Source organism: Suncus etruscus, chromosome 5 (genome assembly GCF_024139225.1).
Source record: "Suncus etruscus isolate mSunEtr1 chromosome 5, mSunEtr1.pri.cur, whole genome shotgun sequence".
NCBI classification, from domain to species: Eukaryota; Metazoa; Chordata; class Mammalia; order Eulipotyphla; family Soricidae; genus Suncus; species Suncus etruscus.
The window spans coordinates 147,363,411-147,382,046 of record NC_064852.1 but is presented as its reverse complement, the minus strand read 5'-3'; the positions used below and the strand labels follow the sequence as shown (position 1 = coordinate 147,382,046).

The 18,636-nt window shown below is 38.7% G+C and overlaps 1 protein-coding gene across 1 annotated transcript in view; it reads left to right on the top strand.

Moving 5' to 3' along the window:
* Positions 1–1,373: 1,373 nt before the first annotated feature.
* The window catches only part of ZFPM2 (zinc finger protein, FOG family member 2), a 500,701-nt gene continuing 483,438 nt past the window's right edge, over positions 1,374–18,636 (top strand). The window contains exon 1 of the mRNA XM_049773857.1: positions 1,374–1,515. Coding sequence (XP_049629814.1) covers positions 1,476–1,515 — 40 coding nt within the window. The 5' untranslated portion in view covers positions 1,374–1,475. The remainder of the gene's footprint in view (positions 1,516–18,636) is intronic.

Below are 18,636 nucleotides of genomic sequence, written 5' to 3'. Positions count from 1 at the left end.
GGTCAACTCTTAACTAGTCGCTGGCTGCTCCTCCTGTGGCAGAAAATCAAGAATTAGAAAGGTCATGGGGATCGGGGATGGAACCTCCAACTTCTTTCTCCAAGTTAGGATTTTCATCTCCCACCTAGAGCTCAAACCTGATCCCCCCCCCCCCATTTGGAGGGGGAGAGAACTGTCTGCCTGCCTGCCAACTCGGAGCACCCCTAACATGGAAGAAGCTGGAGGTGGGAAAGATCATTCTCAGGAACGCAGTTGCACCTCGGCATCTCCCCCGCGCGCGCCACAGCGATCTCTGGGGCCCCAAAATTGTCTCCCAGAGCCCGCGTAGATGAATGGACTCCACGGGCCTCCCTGACACGCAGTTGGCATTTGTCACCAACTGCCTTAAAAGCGAAGAATTTGGCCAGTGTGGCCTGACTTTTCCATGCCCAGATTTTCGGGAAGGCAGGTTTTGGGGCGCAGGGCAGGGCAGAGCAAAGCAAGGGGTGTCTGGAAAGTAGCTGCGCAAAGTTTCGGACCCGACTGAGATATTTTTAAATTTTTTTTTTCTTTTTTTTCCCCTCTTTGTGCCCCCTCTGCCTGGGGGTGGAGGGGAGGCGGTGAGAGAAAGAGAGAGAGAGAGAGAGAAGGAGAAGTTAGGGCGTTGGAGGTGCAGAGGGTGGGGAGATCCTTCATAGGGGGGGCACTTGCGAGAAGTTGCCTGCAGGAGGAGGAGGAGGAGGAGGAGGAGGAGGAGGAGGAGGAGGAGGACGAGGAGGAGGAGGAGGAGGAGGGCTGGCTGAGCCGATCTGACGCGGTGACAACTGCAGGAGGTGGCACCCCCGTTTGCAAGACCGCCCCACCTCGTGCACACCCCGCCCCCCCAGGCCTGTCCGAGGCCCGGGCCCCGAGTTGGCCTGGGGACTGGCTTTGGATGCAGCCAATCCTCCGAGCGCTGCGGGAGCTGGTTCCCCTCCCAGCCCCGCGCCCCTCCTTCCACTCGCGGCCCGGAGCGGTGGCAGCGGCGGCGGCGGCGGCAGCGGCGAGTGTCGGGGACCTCCGGGGAGCGCGCGCCTCCTCCCGCGCCGGGAGCCCCCCCACTCGTCCCTCTCGCTCCCCCGGCCCTGCCCGCACCCCCCTTCTGGCGCCCGCGCTCCTCTCCTCCGCCCGCATCTCCCCATCCCGTCCCCCCGCGCGCCCCCTCTGCCTCTCCCCTCCCCGCTGTCACCCTCTGCCCGGCGGCCCCCCTCGCCTGCTCGCGCGCTCGCTCGCGTCTCATTCGCCCGCTGCTCCGCTCTCCTCTCCTCCGCTCTGCTCCCCCAACGTGGCTCCGCGGCTCCCGGAGGAGCCCCGCGTCCCGATCCCGAGCACCTGGGGTGCGGCCGGCGGCGTCCCCGAGCCCCGGTGGCGGTGCGGCGGCGGCGGGAGCCGAGGGAGGAGCGGCAGCCCCGGGCGCGGGCACCGCGGGCACCCCGGGGGGCAGCGCCGCCGCCAAGATGTCCCGGCGAAAGCAGAGCAAACCCCGGCAGATCAAACGTAAGTTTGCGAGCGGGGCCGGCACTTGGTGAGGAGGGTTCTTCTGCAGGGGCGCGGGGTGGGATGAAGAAGGAGCCGCGGCTGGGGTTGCTGGGGGTGTCCCCCCCGGACTCGGGGATGTGTCTAACTTTGGGCAGCTGGCCGGAGCGACTGCTGGACGGTGAGGGACAGACGGGAGGACAGCTCAGCCGCACGCCGCCGGGCTTGCCAAGAGGCTGCGTGGATCCGAGCGCTCCTGGCCGGCCGGCCGGCGCGCGGCCTTGCGCGCACCCCACTTTTCTCCGCTCGGAATTCCGCTCCTCCCGCGGCTGCTTCGGGTTCTCCGGGGTGCCCCTGGGTTGGGAGACGAGGCAGGTTGGGGGTTCTAGGAGGCAGCGCTCGGCTGGATGCTGGACGCGCGAATCTCCCTTTGGCAAGGGTGCGCCCGGCGCGCTGAGCCACCCAAGGTGAGAACTTTAGAAATCGGGGACCGCGCGGGGTGACGGCGCTGCAAACCCCAAAGAGGTTATTAGGTCCAGGACGAGCCGGGGGTACGCAGCCCGAGCCCCGCCAAAGCCGAAGCGAAACAAAAAGTAGGTGTAAAAGTTCGCGCCTAGGCGCTCCGGAGCCGCCCCAAGTCTGCGCCCCGGGCAGAATGCGCCCCAGGGGTTTGGAGCGCGCGACGCTGCTCTGTCCTGGTGGCACTACTGGGGTGCATCTCGTCTGCCCTCAGCCCTGCAGAGATTCGGGGTGCATTCTGTCTCCTTGGGGAGTGGCAGCCCCTTCTCAACCCTGCGCGCCAGTATGGGACAGCCCCGCAGCCGTTCTGAGCCGAACCCCCCCCCAGATCCCGGGACCCCCTCAATCGCAACAGCCCAACTCAGGGTGGGTTTGGGGGGGTTGCTTGAGCTTTGAGGGAGGAGGGCGCCTCTTAGAGGATCCTGCTTGGTGAAACGCACCTGCCCAACACACTCCCTTGGCTGAGCTCATCTCAACTCAACTCAACTTTTCAAATTTGGGGGGACTACAACTCTAAGGGCAGTGGGAGACAGGGCTTCCACGCTTGGATCGAAAGGAGGAAGAACGATGTTATTAGGAGTTGTTTTTTTTTTTTTTTTTTTTTTTTTTTTCTTTCCCCCGTGGCAGCCTTGGGCTGTGTCTGTTGCTTCCTGTGCTTTTGAGTCTGTCAACTATCTAGTTTCCAATTGATCTGCAGGTCATTTTAGGGAAAGGCTTTGAGAGGACCCCTCCCTCTAGATAAGGGCCCACATTCACCCCATCACACCTTCCTAGATTGCAGGGGGTGGGGTGGGTATTTGAAGGTTTGGAGTGAGAAAATATATTTCATCACTCAGAAAGACCAGCGTGAAGTGGTTAGAAACAATTTGCTCCACTGAAGTCTTTAGATCTTTCCAAATATGTGCAGCCCCTGCCTTGACATCAAGACCCCTTTTTACTTCTATATTTCAAGGGTTACTTCTCTTACATGGCCGCTCCTCATTTCTACAACTGGAGTTTCTGGAAGAACTGGGACTTAAAACTTAAGGCTCTGAGTATTTTTAATCAAATAGACCCTTCCTTGAAGACTCACTTTTTTCCAGAGCGATTAGGCACAGTTTCAGCAAAGTACCTGATACTTTTGAGTTACATAATTGTTCGGGTCCCTCTGTCTAAATACGGCATTTTATACTTAGGGGGAACTAAAAACTCAGTTTATTATAAGATATGATTCAAAATAAACGGTTGGGTGCAAACGCTTTTTTAGTTCATGGCTGTCTAGGTTGCTAATAAATAATTAATATTAATTGATTGTATGGCACAAAGACCATCTGATTCTACTTGGGGATACTTTGTTATCTTCTCAATTAGCTACATTAAATTTTTTCCCTCCCCTTCTATGTCCACCTCATATAATTGAAGATTAAAGCATTGGAACTAATTGCTGATGCTACAGTTGCGTTATAGGTCATAAGACATTTTAGTGGCTGATTTGAATGCTGTGATTTATTAACTATCAAAAATTGCTTGGAAGTTCTCATTTGAAAGGGAACCAATATCATATTTGTATACTTGTGCGCAGTGATCAGTCTTAATAAGTGTACATTATATGGCTCATATCTATGCATTTTAGATTTTATTGTATTCTCCGTTTGGGGTTAGGATAATAATATGTGCAAATATAGGCAACCTGCCTCTGCTTGTCCAATGAAGGCGAATGAAAAATTAAAGGTCTTTCACTGCAACAGTGTGACAGAACAGATTTTTATATGTTTTAAGGAGTGGTCGTGGTGGAATACTTAAATGTGGATAGACCATCTGCAGAGTCATTTTGGTGGCCAACTAATGACTTGAGACTCTTTTTTGCCTGTCCAGGCTTAAGAGGCAGTTTTGCAGATGGGAAAGTTTGTCTTGCTACTCCAACTCATTACTAGGAGAGGCGTCTGTGTCCAATTTTCATCATGTAGAATGCAGCATTTTCCTTGACTGACAAATAATAAACACTGTTGCTTTCGTTCTTCTGAATAAAATAGAAGTTAGGGGGAAACGTCCGAAGGGGATGCTCTTAAAACAATGGCATTTCATGCAACTCGTGATCCTGCTTTGCAAACTCGAAAGTGTCCAGAATTAAAAAAAAATAAATAAATAAAGCCTGGGTCCTGTGGCTACAACAGACTCAATTTAGAACAGTATGACAAGCAAGAGTCAGCTTCTACCAGAAACTCTGAAGACAGTCAATTTAAAGGACAAAAAGGTTGTTGGGCACAGCTTTTTTTTTTTCTTCCTTTTACTGCGTACAGTTCCCTGCTATCTAAAATTGTGATTTATGCAGTATTTTAATATTTTGCTTATTCTTTCCCCTTGGGTGCTCTCTGGGCAGCGATAAAAAGGCGACGCTGAAAGAGCACCATTAATTTGCTATGATGACTGGACAGATAAGAGGAGATAATGGGAAAGATAAGCGGAGAAGATATACCATCAGAAACCCGATTATTACCATTAAAATTCCAGCCCAGCAATCTGCAGAAGCCTGATAATTCCTTCTCCGTTTCCACCACTTTGGATGATAAGGCAAAAAATAGTCACTCAGTGCTCCTTGATTAGAATGCCTGGATTTCCTGATAATACAGTGATAAATTATGTATTTTGCCCCCATGTTTTTGTCCCAAAATTCAGATTTCTCTTTCCCTCACCCTCTCCCTTCCCAGACTATATTTTCTGCCCTCCCCTCTGCTGCTTTCTCCTCCTAAGCTGTTATTGTAATCCTGGGTTGATAAAAAGCCCTGATATAGCAGGGAGGTGTTTGGTGGGAGAGCGTATCATGCTATCAGTCCATCTCCTCACACAGCTGCTCACTGTTGTTGTTTTTAGCCTTATCACCTCCTGCCAATATGCCAATAAATTGCCCAGATTGTTCTCCATTCTGGGACTGCATTGCAAAATTTATGACAGAAACGATGATTTCCAAACCCTCCTCCGTGCCCCCCTCCCCTTACCAGGGCATCTCTTTATGATGAGGAAAACGTGTGGTGTGTGCAGTTTGACTCTTATTTTCTCCCCCCAAGCTGTTCTCTCTGGGAATGTGTTTACTGCCCTGTGTGTCCGCAACTTTCAGCCACACTCAGGCATGTTGACTAGGGCCTCAGGAAAAAGGTGGTTTTTAATTACAAGAAATATCCACCCCCCCAACCCCATGCTACATAGTATTTGTTGTAGAGGGTGAGAAGGGCGGAAGCATGTTGTTTTTATATAAGAGGAAGAAAAGGCCCCTCCATTAAAAAAAAAAAAATTTTTTTTAGAGGGAAGTGCAGTTTTCATCAAACTTTGAGCTGCCTGGATGTTTTCAAAGCCAAAGGATATGAATGCTTAGGCTAGAGCCCGTGCCAAATAATTTCTGGTGCAGGAAGAAGAAAGGCTGAATTAAGAGGCATAGATTTTATTTTAAGTGAAGTAGTTGGTAAGAATGAATATCCACTTGGAAAGTGAAATGCGCATGTAAGAGACTCCTCCGGTTAGGTTGGGAGAGGTTTTTTCAGAAGTTGGCATCAGTTCATATCGAGTCTGATTTCTTTTTTATTATTTAAGATGATCTAATAATTTCAGGGCGTATAAAGCCTTAATTGGCCCAATAGCATTTGGTGATTTATGCTCCTTTTTTTTTTTAGAGTAGGTAGTATTAAAATTGTATTTGAATGATTATTGTTTTTACCAAAAAAAAAAAAGGCATGATAACTTTGTTATTGAATATTTAGCCTTGTGAAAATATAACTTAATTTTGAACCTTAAAATAATGAAAACAAGTGACTTGGTTATTTTTTCACAGATTTGAGTATGTGGGTTTTTTTTAAAAAAAAAAGTCGTATTAGAATTCAATGCATAATATGGAGGTTAGTTCCTATAATATCACTGGTACCATGTCCTAGAATAAGATTTGGGAATGCTATACAGAATTCAAATTAAACGGATCTCCAGTATACTCAGTTAGGATGCTTTATTTCTTTTTCCAAGTATTAAAATAGATTTTTGTTTGAAAAAAAAAACACGATTATTTTTAACATAATTGGACAAGACGTTAAAATCAAGCATTTGTCTTTATATTTATATTATGTCTTATGTTTATATCATATCTTGTGTTTATATTATGTCTTGTGCTAGGGACTTTATTTTCTATATTTTTGGTTAATAGTCCTAAAAATTTATTTTTTCATTTTTTCATGAAATAAGTGCTATATGACTTGGGCTTTATTGGTAAAAAGATACATGGGTCCCCATTGTTTATAACAAAATCACTTTATAAATTTGAAATATCAATATGCATAGATATTTTTTGAAAAAGATGTAAACCTACATAGTGTATTTTAAAATAGAGGCAAATTTTATGTGATTTTAATCTTGATTTTTAAGACGTAGAAGGATTATAAAGGAGTTTACTCCAAAAAAATTCATCATCAAATCAGATTTTTATTTGAAGCTTAAATGGAGTCAATAAATAAATCTAATAGCTCTAGCATTTTCATTCTTATTTGCTCTACAAAACAGTTTCTGGCTAAAATTTAACTATATGACTTGGCATTGTAAAAACATCTCTCAAGTTTTCCACGTCTGATAACTTGATAAAATTATGAAGTAAGAAAATCTCTGAGTTCTGTATTAGATATTGCAACATTTTTTCTTAAATGGGCAAATTAAACTTTTCTGTAAATTGTGAGTAGAGGCTTTCAGAAAAATCTGATGGTACTAGCTCAGTTGTAGAAGTGGACAAAGTTCTGAATTTCACTTAAGAGGTGACAGTTGCCACGAAGCCTCTTATAAGTTAAGATGTGATTTCCTGCCCTATTTAAATATATAGTGACAAAAAACTTGATGGGACTTTTCATGCGTGGTGTAAGTTTGTGCTATTAAGTGATGAAAGAAAACTCTATTAGTAAATGATTTTCTTTAGTTTCTTGCAATATGCGCATTTAAAGTGTATGCTAAATGTAAAGATTCACATTTTGATTTGTTTGGGGATAATTACTGGGCTAAGGTAAGATTTGATCATTTCCTTGTCTTGTCTAAATACTTGCTTTGCCTATATTCATATGTTAGGACACATGATATGAACTTGGTGTTGTAGTTAAGAAAACTGCTACATAGAAGCTGGACACGGTAATGCATTTGTGTTGTTCCTGAGCTTTGAGGACTCTTTAAGGACTAATTAGTTCTTCTCGGACAGGATAAAAACAAAGAGATGAACTCTAGTTAGCCTATTTTGCTATGTTATTATTGCTGGCAAAGTTCTATTAGAACCTGATGGAAGTTAATATGTTTGCTAAAATGAAATATTTGGGCCTCAATGAATGGATTGAAAATATTGATATTTTTGCTTCTCCACATGACCCAAACAAGAATGAGCTTATCATCAGCACATCTCCATTTACGATAGGCAGCTTTTACTGAAAAGGTATTTAACGAAAAGATGAAATTCACTTATTCTATTTATTTTTACATTTATTTTTCCCAAATGGATTTATTGTCTCTTTAGATAATATTGCCAAATCTTAAATAAGTGTAACTTAATGTGAGTCAGATCTTAAGTACAGGATACTATTTGCAAAGAATTATACATTTGGGCTTATTGAGAAATAAAAAACATTTTTTATTATTTTTGTGACATAATTCTTTTTTTTCAGTTAAAAGTATGACTAGGTTACCTTCAAAGTACTTACTCTTCCAAGTCTTGTTCTTTTGTAGTTTCTTAATTCCAAAGGACTAGTGAGCCACTTTTTTTTTGGAAACTGCAGGTGTTTTTGAAACACCATCTCATTCAGCGCTTACTACTATGTAAAATGATCAATTCATTCTCCCACCCAAATATATGGCAGGTAAACTCCCTTACTTAAGTTGCGGAGAATGTGTTTCCACCATAGATAAAGGGTAGGTGTGAATCCCTCCATGAGGTTCCACTTGATGAATAGGAAATGCAGTTCCATGCATAAAGTCAGTGCTGGCAATATTTGGCATTCTGCAAAGAGCTATCTCTTTAAAAGGTATTAGCATAAAGATAGCACATTTGTTTATTATGCTTCCGAATCAGCTTCTAGTATCTCTGCCACAGGTAACAATTGACTTTTCAGGCTTCAAGTTAATAGCCTTGTCTCCTGCTTGTAGGGATCAATATTAGTATTAATTAATCACCATTATCAGCACGAGAATCTGGTTCTATTTGTTGTTACATCAGCAAAATATCAATATAGAAAGTGGACTCTCTGATCGTCATGGCAACTTCATCTCTTGGGTCAAAGAAAGTTTATCTTATCTGTGCATAAAGAGTGGCAAACTGTTTAGGGATCTAGTTTGAACTCTAAGAACATTGATTTAGGTTTTGTTTGCGAATAGAGGCTGAATTCCAATCGCAGGGGATAGGTAAGATTTAAATATTAATGCCGAGAGGCTAGTCTGAGAGGGTGTCATACTCCTGCTGTCAGACCGTCTTTTCAAGATGACAAAAAGGTAGCAAAGTATTGTCTAGTCAGGATTACTGGGAGCTTTGGTAATTTTTGCTTTTGACAAATGCTTTTCCAAGCAAATATATGATAATTACAAAGGAGAATTGGTTTGGGTGAAGATATCAGGTCTTAGTCGCCCCTCCCTTTTCTCATGTGTGTGTGTGTGTGTGTGTGTGTGTGTGTGTGTGTGTGTGTGTGTGTGTGTGTGTGTGAGAGAGAGAGAGAGAGAGAGAGAGAAAGAGAGAGAGAGAGAGATTATAATTTACACTATTTTATAAAAAATATTTTGAGGGCCGGTTTGGGCTCAGGAGAGTGGGATGCATAGGTCTCTGGCAAATTCAGAGGGTTTTGTTAGGAATTTTTTAGATCAATGGAAGAAATTTGCTTGGGAATATATTCATATTAGCACATATACCTTGTAAAATAATAAGCATAAGGATAAAATGTCTCTCAAAAATGTTTGCAAATATGGTTAAAACTATCCTAATTTGTTGAGTTTAACAAAGAAAAAGAAATATATATATAGTTTTTTTGTTATTCCCAAGATACAGCGATCACATAAAATGAGCATTACCCCCTAAATTACATCATTAGGCATTAATCTTATTTTTAAAGAACTATGCTGAACGACTAAAAGGTAGATTTAGAAATACTGGATTTAAAAATACTCTATTATGAACATTGTGGGCACTAAAAAAGTTAAGTATGTTAGTATATAAAAAGACTATACGTTTTTCATGATTTTGCAGCCTTTCAAATGAATAATGAGTGCCAGTTAGCTATGACCAATGCCTTATTTTCTTATTTATTCTAGGCATGGTCCATATCATAACTGAATATCAATTTTTCATATAGACTGCAAGGCAATATTATTAATCATTTAATATTGGGTGATTTCTTCAGAGTTGTAAAACAAGGAATGTATTTATGAGAAATACCAATGGAATACTGAATATTAAGTAGAGCTTCTTTTCATCTGTGCTGCTGCCATTGACTACAGTTTTGTTTGTTTAGGGATATCCATACTTTTCTATTGCTTGGAGTTGTTAAATCACATAAATCTGATATTTTCAGGTCATGCTTTGGTATGTGTTAGCTTTATCATAAGCTATATTATGCATATACATAATTTATATTTATATTATGATGGCCTAATCAAAATATGCTCTATATAATTTAAGTATATGTATGATATGTATAAAATAGCTCAAATTATATAATTTGTTTAAGTCTGTAAAAAGCTAAACACTTATTCTTTTGGTAGGCTATTAAAATATGTTTTGAAATTTGTTTTAATTTTTGAATGTGTCTAAAATTGTATTTAAATGAGAATTACTTGAAGACACATTCTTGCAATTTTTTAGTTGATTTCCTTCACTGAGAAATTTATTCGAAGGTATTACTTATCCTTAATTCACATTTGGAAAGCTTTAAATAGCTCTTATTCAGACAACAAAATTATTGTTCACTTGGTACCTATGTTGTGTTGCTTATAGAATATAAGTGTATATTAGTCATAATTAAAAATTATTTTACTTAGAAAACAAGTTTTAAAGTTTTTAAACTTATATAGCTTAAAGAATTATATACAAAATAGAGAAAAATACAAGTCCCCTCTTAAGTAGTCCATCCTAAATTTAACTTTTTTATTATATAATGTTTTGGACTCGTGAATAATGTTGCACTTTTTTAGAAAGACTTGACAATGTTAGATTCTAAAAGTATTATGGGCCTGCAATAAACTGGTTGTCCAAAGATTACAAATAGTGAATTGGAATGTCTGCAATTTCAGACAAGTGCCAAATTGATCTGTGATTATGTACAAAAATGAGCCAAAATCATATAACATTAAGTAGATTTAAAAATAGTAAGAAAATAATACATAATAGTAACAACAATAAATAGACTCATTATTCACTTCCTTTTGCTGATTACATTTTGGTTACCTAACTTAAAAGTCTTGTTTTTCAAGAGAGCAGTTAATCCAGTGAGAACACTTCATTTCTAAAATGATGAAATGATTGAGTTTATACCTTAGATTGATGTAAATTTACACTTTAGATTTAATATACATTTGGTGTTAAGAATGTTTAAAAATGCAAGTTCTTAGTGTAAAGTAAGTTTTTTTTTTCTTTCATATATATGAATTGAAGCTTGTTTGATCTAATGCTTTCAAATGTCAAAGTCCATGTACTTCTAACCCTTTTGGTTCATTGTATGAGCTCTGCCTATTTTTGAAATAAAGCTGTAGATTTAGTGGGAATCCACTGAAATTCTGGTTTGTTTGTTTGTTTAATGTAGGAATTATTTTTGTGTCTTGCATTTGCATTCATGGTGAAATATAGAGTACTTTATAGTTTTATTATTTAATTTAGAGAGGGGCTTTGGAGAGGTTTGGTTACACACTGTTATGAGTGGTGCAGGTGATGAAAACTCACTCTGTGCTGCATAGTTATTTCTAAAGGTGCACAGTACCCCCAAGTAATGCCAAGTATCCATCCTAGGCCTCCCATAGGCAAAGCCATCACGTAGGCCTTTGCGCTGTTCCTCTAGCCCTACTTTCTAGAGCTAGACAGTCATGCTTCTGCTATTAACTTATGTACTTAGATAAATGAGTTCTGCAGGTAAATTTTATGCTACTTTCAAAAGCTTGTAAAATAGAATTAAGCAAAGATTTTTAATGAGAGATGGCTTCCTCATAGCAACATGACTGTTTAATGGAAATGTATTATTTATCCTGAAAGTTAGTTATGAGATTTTAAGACATAATCTAAGAAAGAAATTGCTCCTTAAATAAAAAAATAGGAAGAAAAAGTTAGGGATGCTTTCAGCAGTTACTAATGCAAATGTAGAATGCTTCGAGCACCTGTAATATTTTCTTTTTCTGGTAGTTATGTAAAGCTGATGTAAAAAGGAGTGATTTGGAATTTACCCAATACTCATTTCAATTGATGTCCTATCATATTGTTACTCACGCTAGGACTGGTTTCCTTACCTGGTGTTTAGAGCAGCTGACCAGGTCACATGGATTTGGCAACAGTGCTGGGAGTTTAAATATCTTCTTTTTTCTATGACTCCAGTCCATACAAAGGCTTTTTATATTATGAATAAATTTTATTTTTTTGTGTGTGAAAAACAGACCAGCTGAGGAATTTTTCCCATTTATCAATTAGGTCTTCTTTTATTCTCCCTATGTGATATTTTCAAATTCTCATTGTGATAACCTTAGTTCCTCCCTGACATGGAAATAAGCCTTGTTTCTCTCTAATATTTGCCTTCATTCTCAGCACTCTGCCATCTTTGGTTTTATAAAACCTTTCCCAGAGTAGAACAGACTCCCCGTGTGTGAGTTTTTTCTTGTGTGTGACGATTCTTTCCATCATGGGGCTGGTGCATATCTGAAATATTCAAGAGTTCATTTGCAAATATATGAGGTAGCTTCTAAAAATATCCCCCTCCCACTCTTAACAATGTGCATCTTGGACAAACAGGCGCATATTTTGTCATCAAGTTGCTTAAGCTTCTGAAGTCAGGGCTACAACTGGGTCAGATGATAAGATGAGCACAACAGAGAAACGAAGAGAGCGTCTGATAAAACCTGATTGATTGATGTCTGGCTTCCCCACCATCACAGGCAGTTGACAGTTAGTTTGGGATCAGATGATTTGGCTGTTGCGATAGAAGATGGGCCTGGTAGGCAAGGCTGAAGGACAAAGAGGTCAGTTTCTGTGTAGTGTCAAGTATTGCCGGGTTCCCCTCTGGTGGGGGCATTATTAATACTTCATTCTTTCTTTTTTAGGGTCTGTTCCTAACCTTTGGTGGCCACCCTTAATGGCATGATGAATCAGTCCACCAACAGAAATGTGTAATGCTTTTCTTGTTTTATATATCCTTAAGTGAATATTGTATGGTTTCTCTCTAAAGTGAAAGGATAGCTGTTTAATAATGTCCTATGCACATTTTAAATATAACTTCGCTGTATTTAGGGACCTTGGTATACTTCATATTATTATCATCTTCGGAGATGATATCTATGGCATAAAAGTAGCCAAATGATACTTTCTTAAAATTCACATCATGGGGGAAATATAGATTTTTAACTAGGAGTTAGAAAAATATTTCTAACTTTCTAAAATAGGAGGATCAGTGTTATAGTGTTATATATAGTTTTAGGAGTATCATATATGTGGTAATATAAATTCTTGGATTAGGTTAAATGATATTCTATGACATCATTTGTAAGTGTCAGAGTTTGAGGAAGGCATGGTTGGTATGATGAAACAATGAATATTTAACTAAGTTCATGCTTAGTGAGGGATTGATTTGTAGTTTGCTGAAATTCTATCTTGCATAGGATTATTGGAGATATTTTTGTATTTTTATCATGGAAAACCCCCAATTCTTGACACACATTAAAATCATAAGAAAATATGTTGGCTCGTTTTTATGCTATACTGGAGCAATGTTGTAGATTACATTGAATTTAGAAATAGTGGTTGGAAAAAATAGATGAAGACAGAAAGACAAAGAATATGAAGAGAGAGAAGAAAGAAAGGAGGCAAGAAAAGGAAAGTTGAAAAGGAAAAGAACTCTAAAATCTAAATAGCTAGCCAGCTCTAGAATGTATTCCAGTGTTGGCTATGAAAATGAGTAAGCTGTTATATTATTGGAACTTGAATTCAAGAGAAGACTGTTTGATAGTCTTGAGAAATCCTTCTGGATGCATGACTTTCTTCTGAGTTTTAAGGGTCAGGTCTGCTAAGGGCTATTAGGTCCCAGCTAATACTGTAGGTTTAATATCAGTAAGATGAATGCTGCAAGGTGCTGTATTGCTGATAGTATAAGTGGGATGTGGTCTGAAAGAACTTGAGCTGTAACCCAAAGTGATTCTTATAATTGTGATCAGGGAAGGGGAATGATGGCCATTTGAGCAGTGATTAGTAATAGTTGCAGAAAACTACCAAGTCTCTTCAATGTAAACGTGTCATGAATTCTATAATTTATCTTTCTCGTTCTATCATCTCTCAGGGATGATGAATCATAACAGATATGGTCACAAAAGCTCTGTGTTTCAGGTCCAAAGTCAATTTTAGCAAAATAACTCCTTTGCTCACATTAGTTGAGAGAGTTAGTTGTACTGTTTAGTGATGGTAGCTAGTACGTAATTACCATACTTTTGGCTAAATCAGATGAAAAAGGAACACACATGGCTTTCACTTGCACAGTTGTTGTGCTGCATGTATGTTTTGCAGTGCTAGAATTTAAATGGTGCTTTATTTTAATGTGGGGAAAATAATGGTCACATACAGATTGCTTTGATGTTGTCTAGAATTTTTTATTTCTATTTATTTTTGAGTATCAAGAAACAGCTTAAGTTTTACTTGATTTTCTGGTCACATGCACACACAGTCATAGGTTGTCAAGTACGTCCTAGTCACCCCTTTTATTTCTTTGTTATTTGTGTTTCTGTTATTCCAGGTAACTTTGTGATATGTAGGTATTGTTTTTTGCATATGAAAGACTGCATTTGATAGGTACTTAATTGCACCTTGAGAAAAATTAGAATTGACAAGTAAAAACATGTTATGTCATAGAAATAATTAAGATCAACTGTATTTATAAATGAAAAATAACAGATGTTTGGTTAACTAGACTGCAATTTCTTTTCTAGTCCTACAGCCTTGAAAATCCTATTTAAGAATGAGTATGAAATTTAGGTGAAGGGGCTGACCCAGTTATTCAGAAATTTATATAGATTATTTTTTTTGGGGTCAGAGTGATAGATAGCACAGCTTGTAGAGCATTTTTGCCTTGCATGCAACTGACCGAGGTTAAATCCCCAGCATCTCACATGATCCCCCAAGCCTGCCAGGAGCAATTTCTGAGTGCAGGACAGGAGTAGCCCCTGAGTGCTGCTGGGTGTGACCCAAAAATGAGGTTTTGAAGAACTATGCAAAGGACTCCATAGATCTAACAAAACTTGAAGGCCACTTTGTAGAATTTCTTTGTAGAGGCATATCACTTAGTTACCTGATATAATGGTCACTTATTACATTTTAAAATTTAAATATATACATTAACAAGTTTAATATTTATTTTCCAAAGCAATTTTTCCAAAGTCATCACACAGACTCATAACAACCAATTGTTTTAATCCTCCAAGGCATGTCTGTTTTTGGAATAAAAGAAATTGCTTTTTCTTTCCATGTCCTTTTGCATTCTCTATGCTATATTACTGTCCTACTTGGCTCCAAAGACATCATCATTATGGCCACTTCTCATTATCACTCCTTCCTGACTGATTCCAATAAAGCCACTGGCAATTCACCTTTCCTGTTTTTTTTTTTTTTTATTATTATTATTATATCCAGCTGCTTCTCTTTCTGTGATCTTATTTCCCTAGATTTCAGTATGCTGGCTTCTTGTTCCTCACTTTTCCACATGCAAACTCTTTAAAAATGTTTTCTTTGGCTCCCTATGTAGTTTTTTGTATTTAAAAATGAAATCACTGTAAGAAACAAGATTAAAAAGTTATTGATATTTGAATTACAGTCATATAATGTTCTAATAATCATCCCATCACTAGTGTTTATTTTTCACCACCAATTTCCCCAGTTACCCTTCCCATTTTTTCACCCCTACTCCTTGCCCTAACCTCTGCCTCTGTGTCTGTATGGAAGACACATTTTTTTAACTCTCTTTGTCTCTCTTTTATTTTTATTTTTTTGATTTTTTTTCCTTTTAGGCACTGTGGTTTGTAATACTTTTACTAAAGGAGTATCTTGCATATATCACTTGAGTTCCTTTCATTTTTTTTTTTTTTTACTTTTGGGCCACACCCATTGACACTCAAGGGTTATTCCTGGCTATGTGCTCAGAAATCGCTCCTGGCTTGGGGGACCATATAGGACGCTGTGAGATCTAACTGCAGTCTGTCCTTGGCTAGCGCAGGCAAGGCAGATGCCTTACCACTTGTACCACCACTCCAGTCCCATCATTCTTAACTTTGTCCTTTAGCTCACTGTCTTACTTTAATTTTACTTTAGTTTATCTGAGATTATTTTATTTACTTATTGTTGGTATACTGGACTATTTATCAGATAGCTTCTCACTCGATTCTAAGCTTCCTGTAGACAGGCATTGGGAATGTGTACTTGTTGGGAGCCCACATCCTGTGGTGCTCAGGGCATACTCCTGGTTCTGTACCCAGGGATCACTCCTGGCAGTGCTCAGTGAATTCTGTGGGATGTTGGAGATCCAACCTGGGTTGGCAATATGCAAGGTGAAAGTCTTACCATCTCTATTATTACTGTGGCCCTTGGGAATTTTCATTTCATTTTGGGGGGTGGGATTTTCATTCTTTTACTTACTTGCTAGATCTGATGTAACCAACCCTCAAAGAAGAATGCAATGAATAAATGAAGCACTTTTAAAACTTCACAAAATTGATTGGGGCATGCCTTTCTAATGAAGTGAATTTTGCATATTTTATACCCGAGAGAAGGGAACTAGCCTCATAATGAATTTATCATATCTCCTGTTTCTTCATTTACTAATCTAAACATATATTAAGAACCAACTAAACAAGAATTAAGGATTTTATCTTGATCCTATTGTTTAATTTATATGTTTACTATATTTAATTTACATGTTAATATTTATTTAAAAGATAGGTTTAATATGTCTAACCATATGTGAAGAACTATATATATGTATATATACATATGTATATATAGCTATTTGTTGGTATTGTTGGGAAGGAAGAATATAAAAAGATAGTATAAGTAAAACATACTGAAAAAATCTACAATCTTCATACAAATATATTTATGACTGACAATGGTGTAAAGAGCTGTGAGCAGGAATATTCATTGCTAGCAGAGTTAGACGATGTCTTGAGGATGAGGTTTTACTAAGTTGGGTCTTGGAAGATGAGAAGGAGATCAACTCACGGCAAGCAACAATTGCACTGCAGTGGAATAAATAGGGGCAATATTAATAAGACGTTAATGAACACAAAACTTTCAAGGGCCTATGAAGAGTTATAATTACATAGGAAAGTACACAGAAGGGGGTGACTGAGGAATCAGCTTGAGAATGGTTTTGGTTCCAAAAAAATTTTTTTTTGGTTTTGGGCCATACCCGGTGACACTCAGTGGTTACTCCTGGCTCTGCACTCAGAAATCGATCCTGGCTTGGGGAACCATACAGGAATCGAACCATGGTTGGTCCTGGGTAGCTTCATGCAAAGCAAATGCCCTACTGCTGTGCCACCACTCTATCCTCAAAGTTCCAAATATTTAAAGAGCTTTGTGGGCCATGGTAAAGAATTTGAACTTATCTAAATATTTTACAGTCATTGCTGATTTAGAAAAATGTGAGACTGGCTAGTGTATTTTGAGAGTATGTGATGATCATGTGGCCTTGCTAAATTTCAATTTGGTAATAAGAGAGAACAATAAGCCAGGCAACTGACAGTGGGGCTTTAGTCAACGTTCATTTTGTTATGACCATTATTGTTATCTGAGATTCAACCTTCAACCTTCCGTGCTACCCTTTAACTTTGGATGGAGATTTAATAACAGCATTGTAGCTGATGGCTGAAAATTTTTCCAGTGCTCTCAGTTATTCAGTATGAATATTTTATTGAGTCAAATCAACACAGTACAAAAATAAATGAGCAGAGCAATATCTTTTTAAATGAAATTGTTTGTGCTTAACTCATGAGATTGTCTTTGTTAGTAGCTTTTCACTCATTCATCTACATTCGGCTGGTTTAATAAGCGAATTATCAGGAAGGATAATATTCTGCAGCTCATGCACAGGGCAATTGGAACAGGAATAGATCATTTTTGCAACTTTTTTTGGTTTGTATTTGCTTTTTGGGTTACATCTGGCAGTGTTCAGGGATTCCTCCTGGCTCTATAGTCGGAATTACTACTGAAGATGCAAGGGGGATTATAGGGGATGCCGGGATAAAATCCAGGTTGGCCGAGTGTGAGACAAGTGCTTACTTACCCCAGCTCACCTGTTGAAACTTTTTTAAAGAAACAGTTTGGCCGTTTACAGCAATTAAAACTGCAGATGTGCTCTTTGACCCATAGATTCCATATCTCAGAGACACCTCCACCTGTGGGTCCTTACAGCATAATTTGTAATAGCAAGGATGATTAATGACATCAATGTCCATTCACTTGGGGTGAATAAAAACATGGTTTAATCCTCAGTGTAGTATTTGTGTTATGAAATATAATAAAGTTGTTTCTGTGACTAAAGTAAGAAGAATTCCTGCATTTTAATATATTTGTATAGTAAAATAAGTGTATATATATATTCAGAAAAATGAATGGAATAATATACAAGGGATCATTGATAAAAACTTTTATCTGGGAATTCAGAATATGAATTTGGTGTATAGATTATATTTATATCATTGTATTGTTACTGATATATGCTTTTGGTGTGAGGGTGGCTGAAAATGTGAAATATGCATTGCTATTACATTATTTTAAATATTTTATCTTGTTTAAAATTGTATAGTTGGAAGGAGAATAATACTTTAGGGCATTGGAAACACAAGAAAGAAGATGGAAATTTTAATAAAATATTTAATATGTATAATTCAGGCATTAATGTAAAGAAAAGTCATATTGATAAATTTTTCTATAGTTTTTATTAGGCTTAATATGAAAATATACCAAAAGTGACCATCAAGTGAAAATTAATCTCTATTTTATTTTATAGAAGGCAATAGCACAGAGAAAAATTTTTTAAATACGTTGCCTTTTAAAGTATAATATTTCTTTATTCTCAGCATAGGTCATGACTATGTTATTAACCTCAGATTAATAGTGTATGATAGTTTGGTTTTAGATAAAAGATCTATCCTTTAAAATTTGATGTACTATTACAGGCTCTGCTACACTAAGAAGTTTTTTCTATGACATTGTTTTATTGCATTTAAAAATTCTACCATACTCTTTCCCAAAAGTTCATCTTTTATCTATAACTGGTGTTTTGCTTTCTGAGTCATCTAATGCAGTTACTTTTTTCCCCCCAGAATCTTATGTAATATAAGCATATTTAAAAAATTGGCTCTGAAGTAAAATCGATTGCTCCTTTTTGCATCTTATTAATGATTTTGTGTTTTTGAACA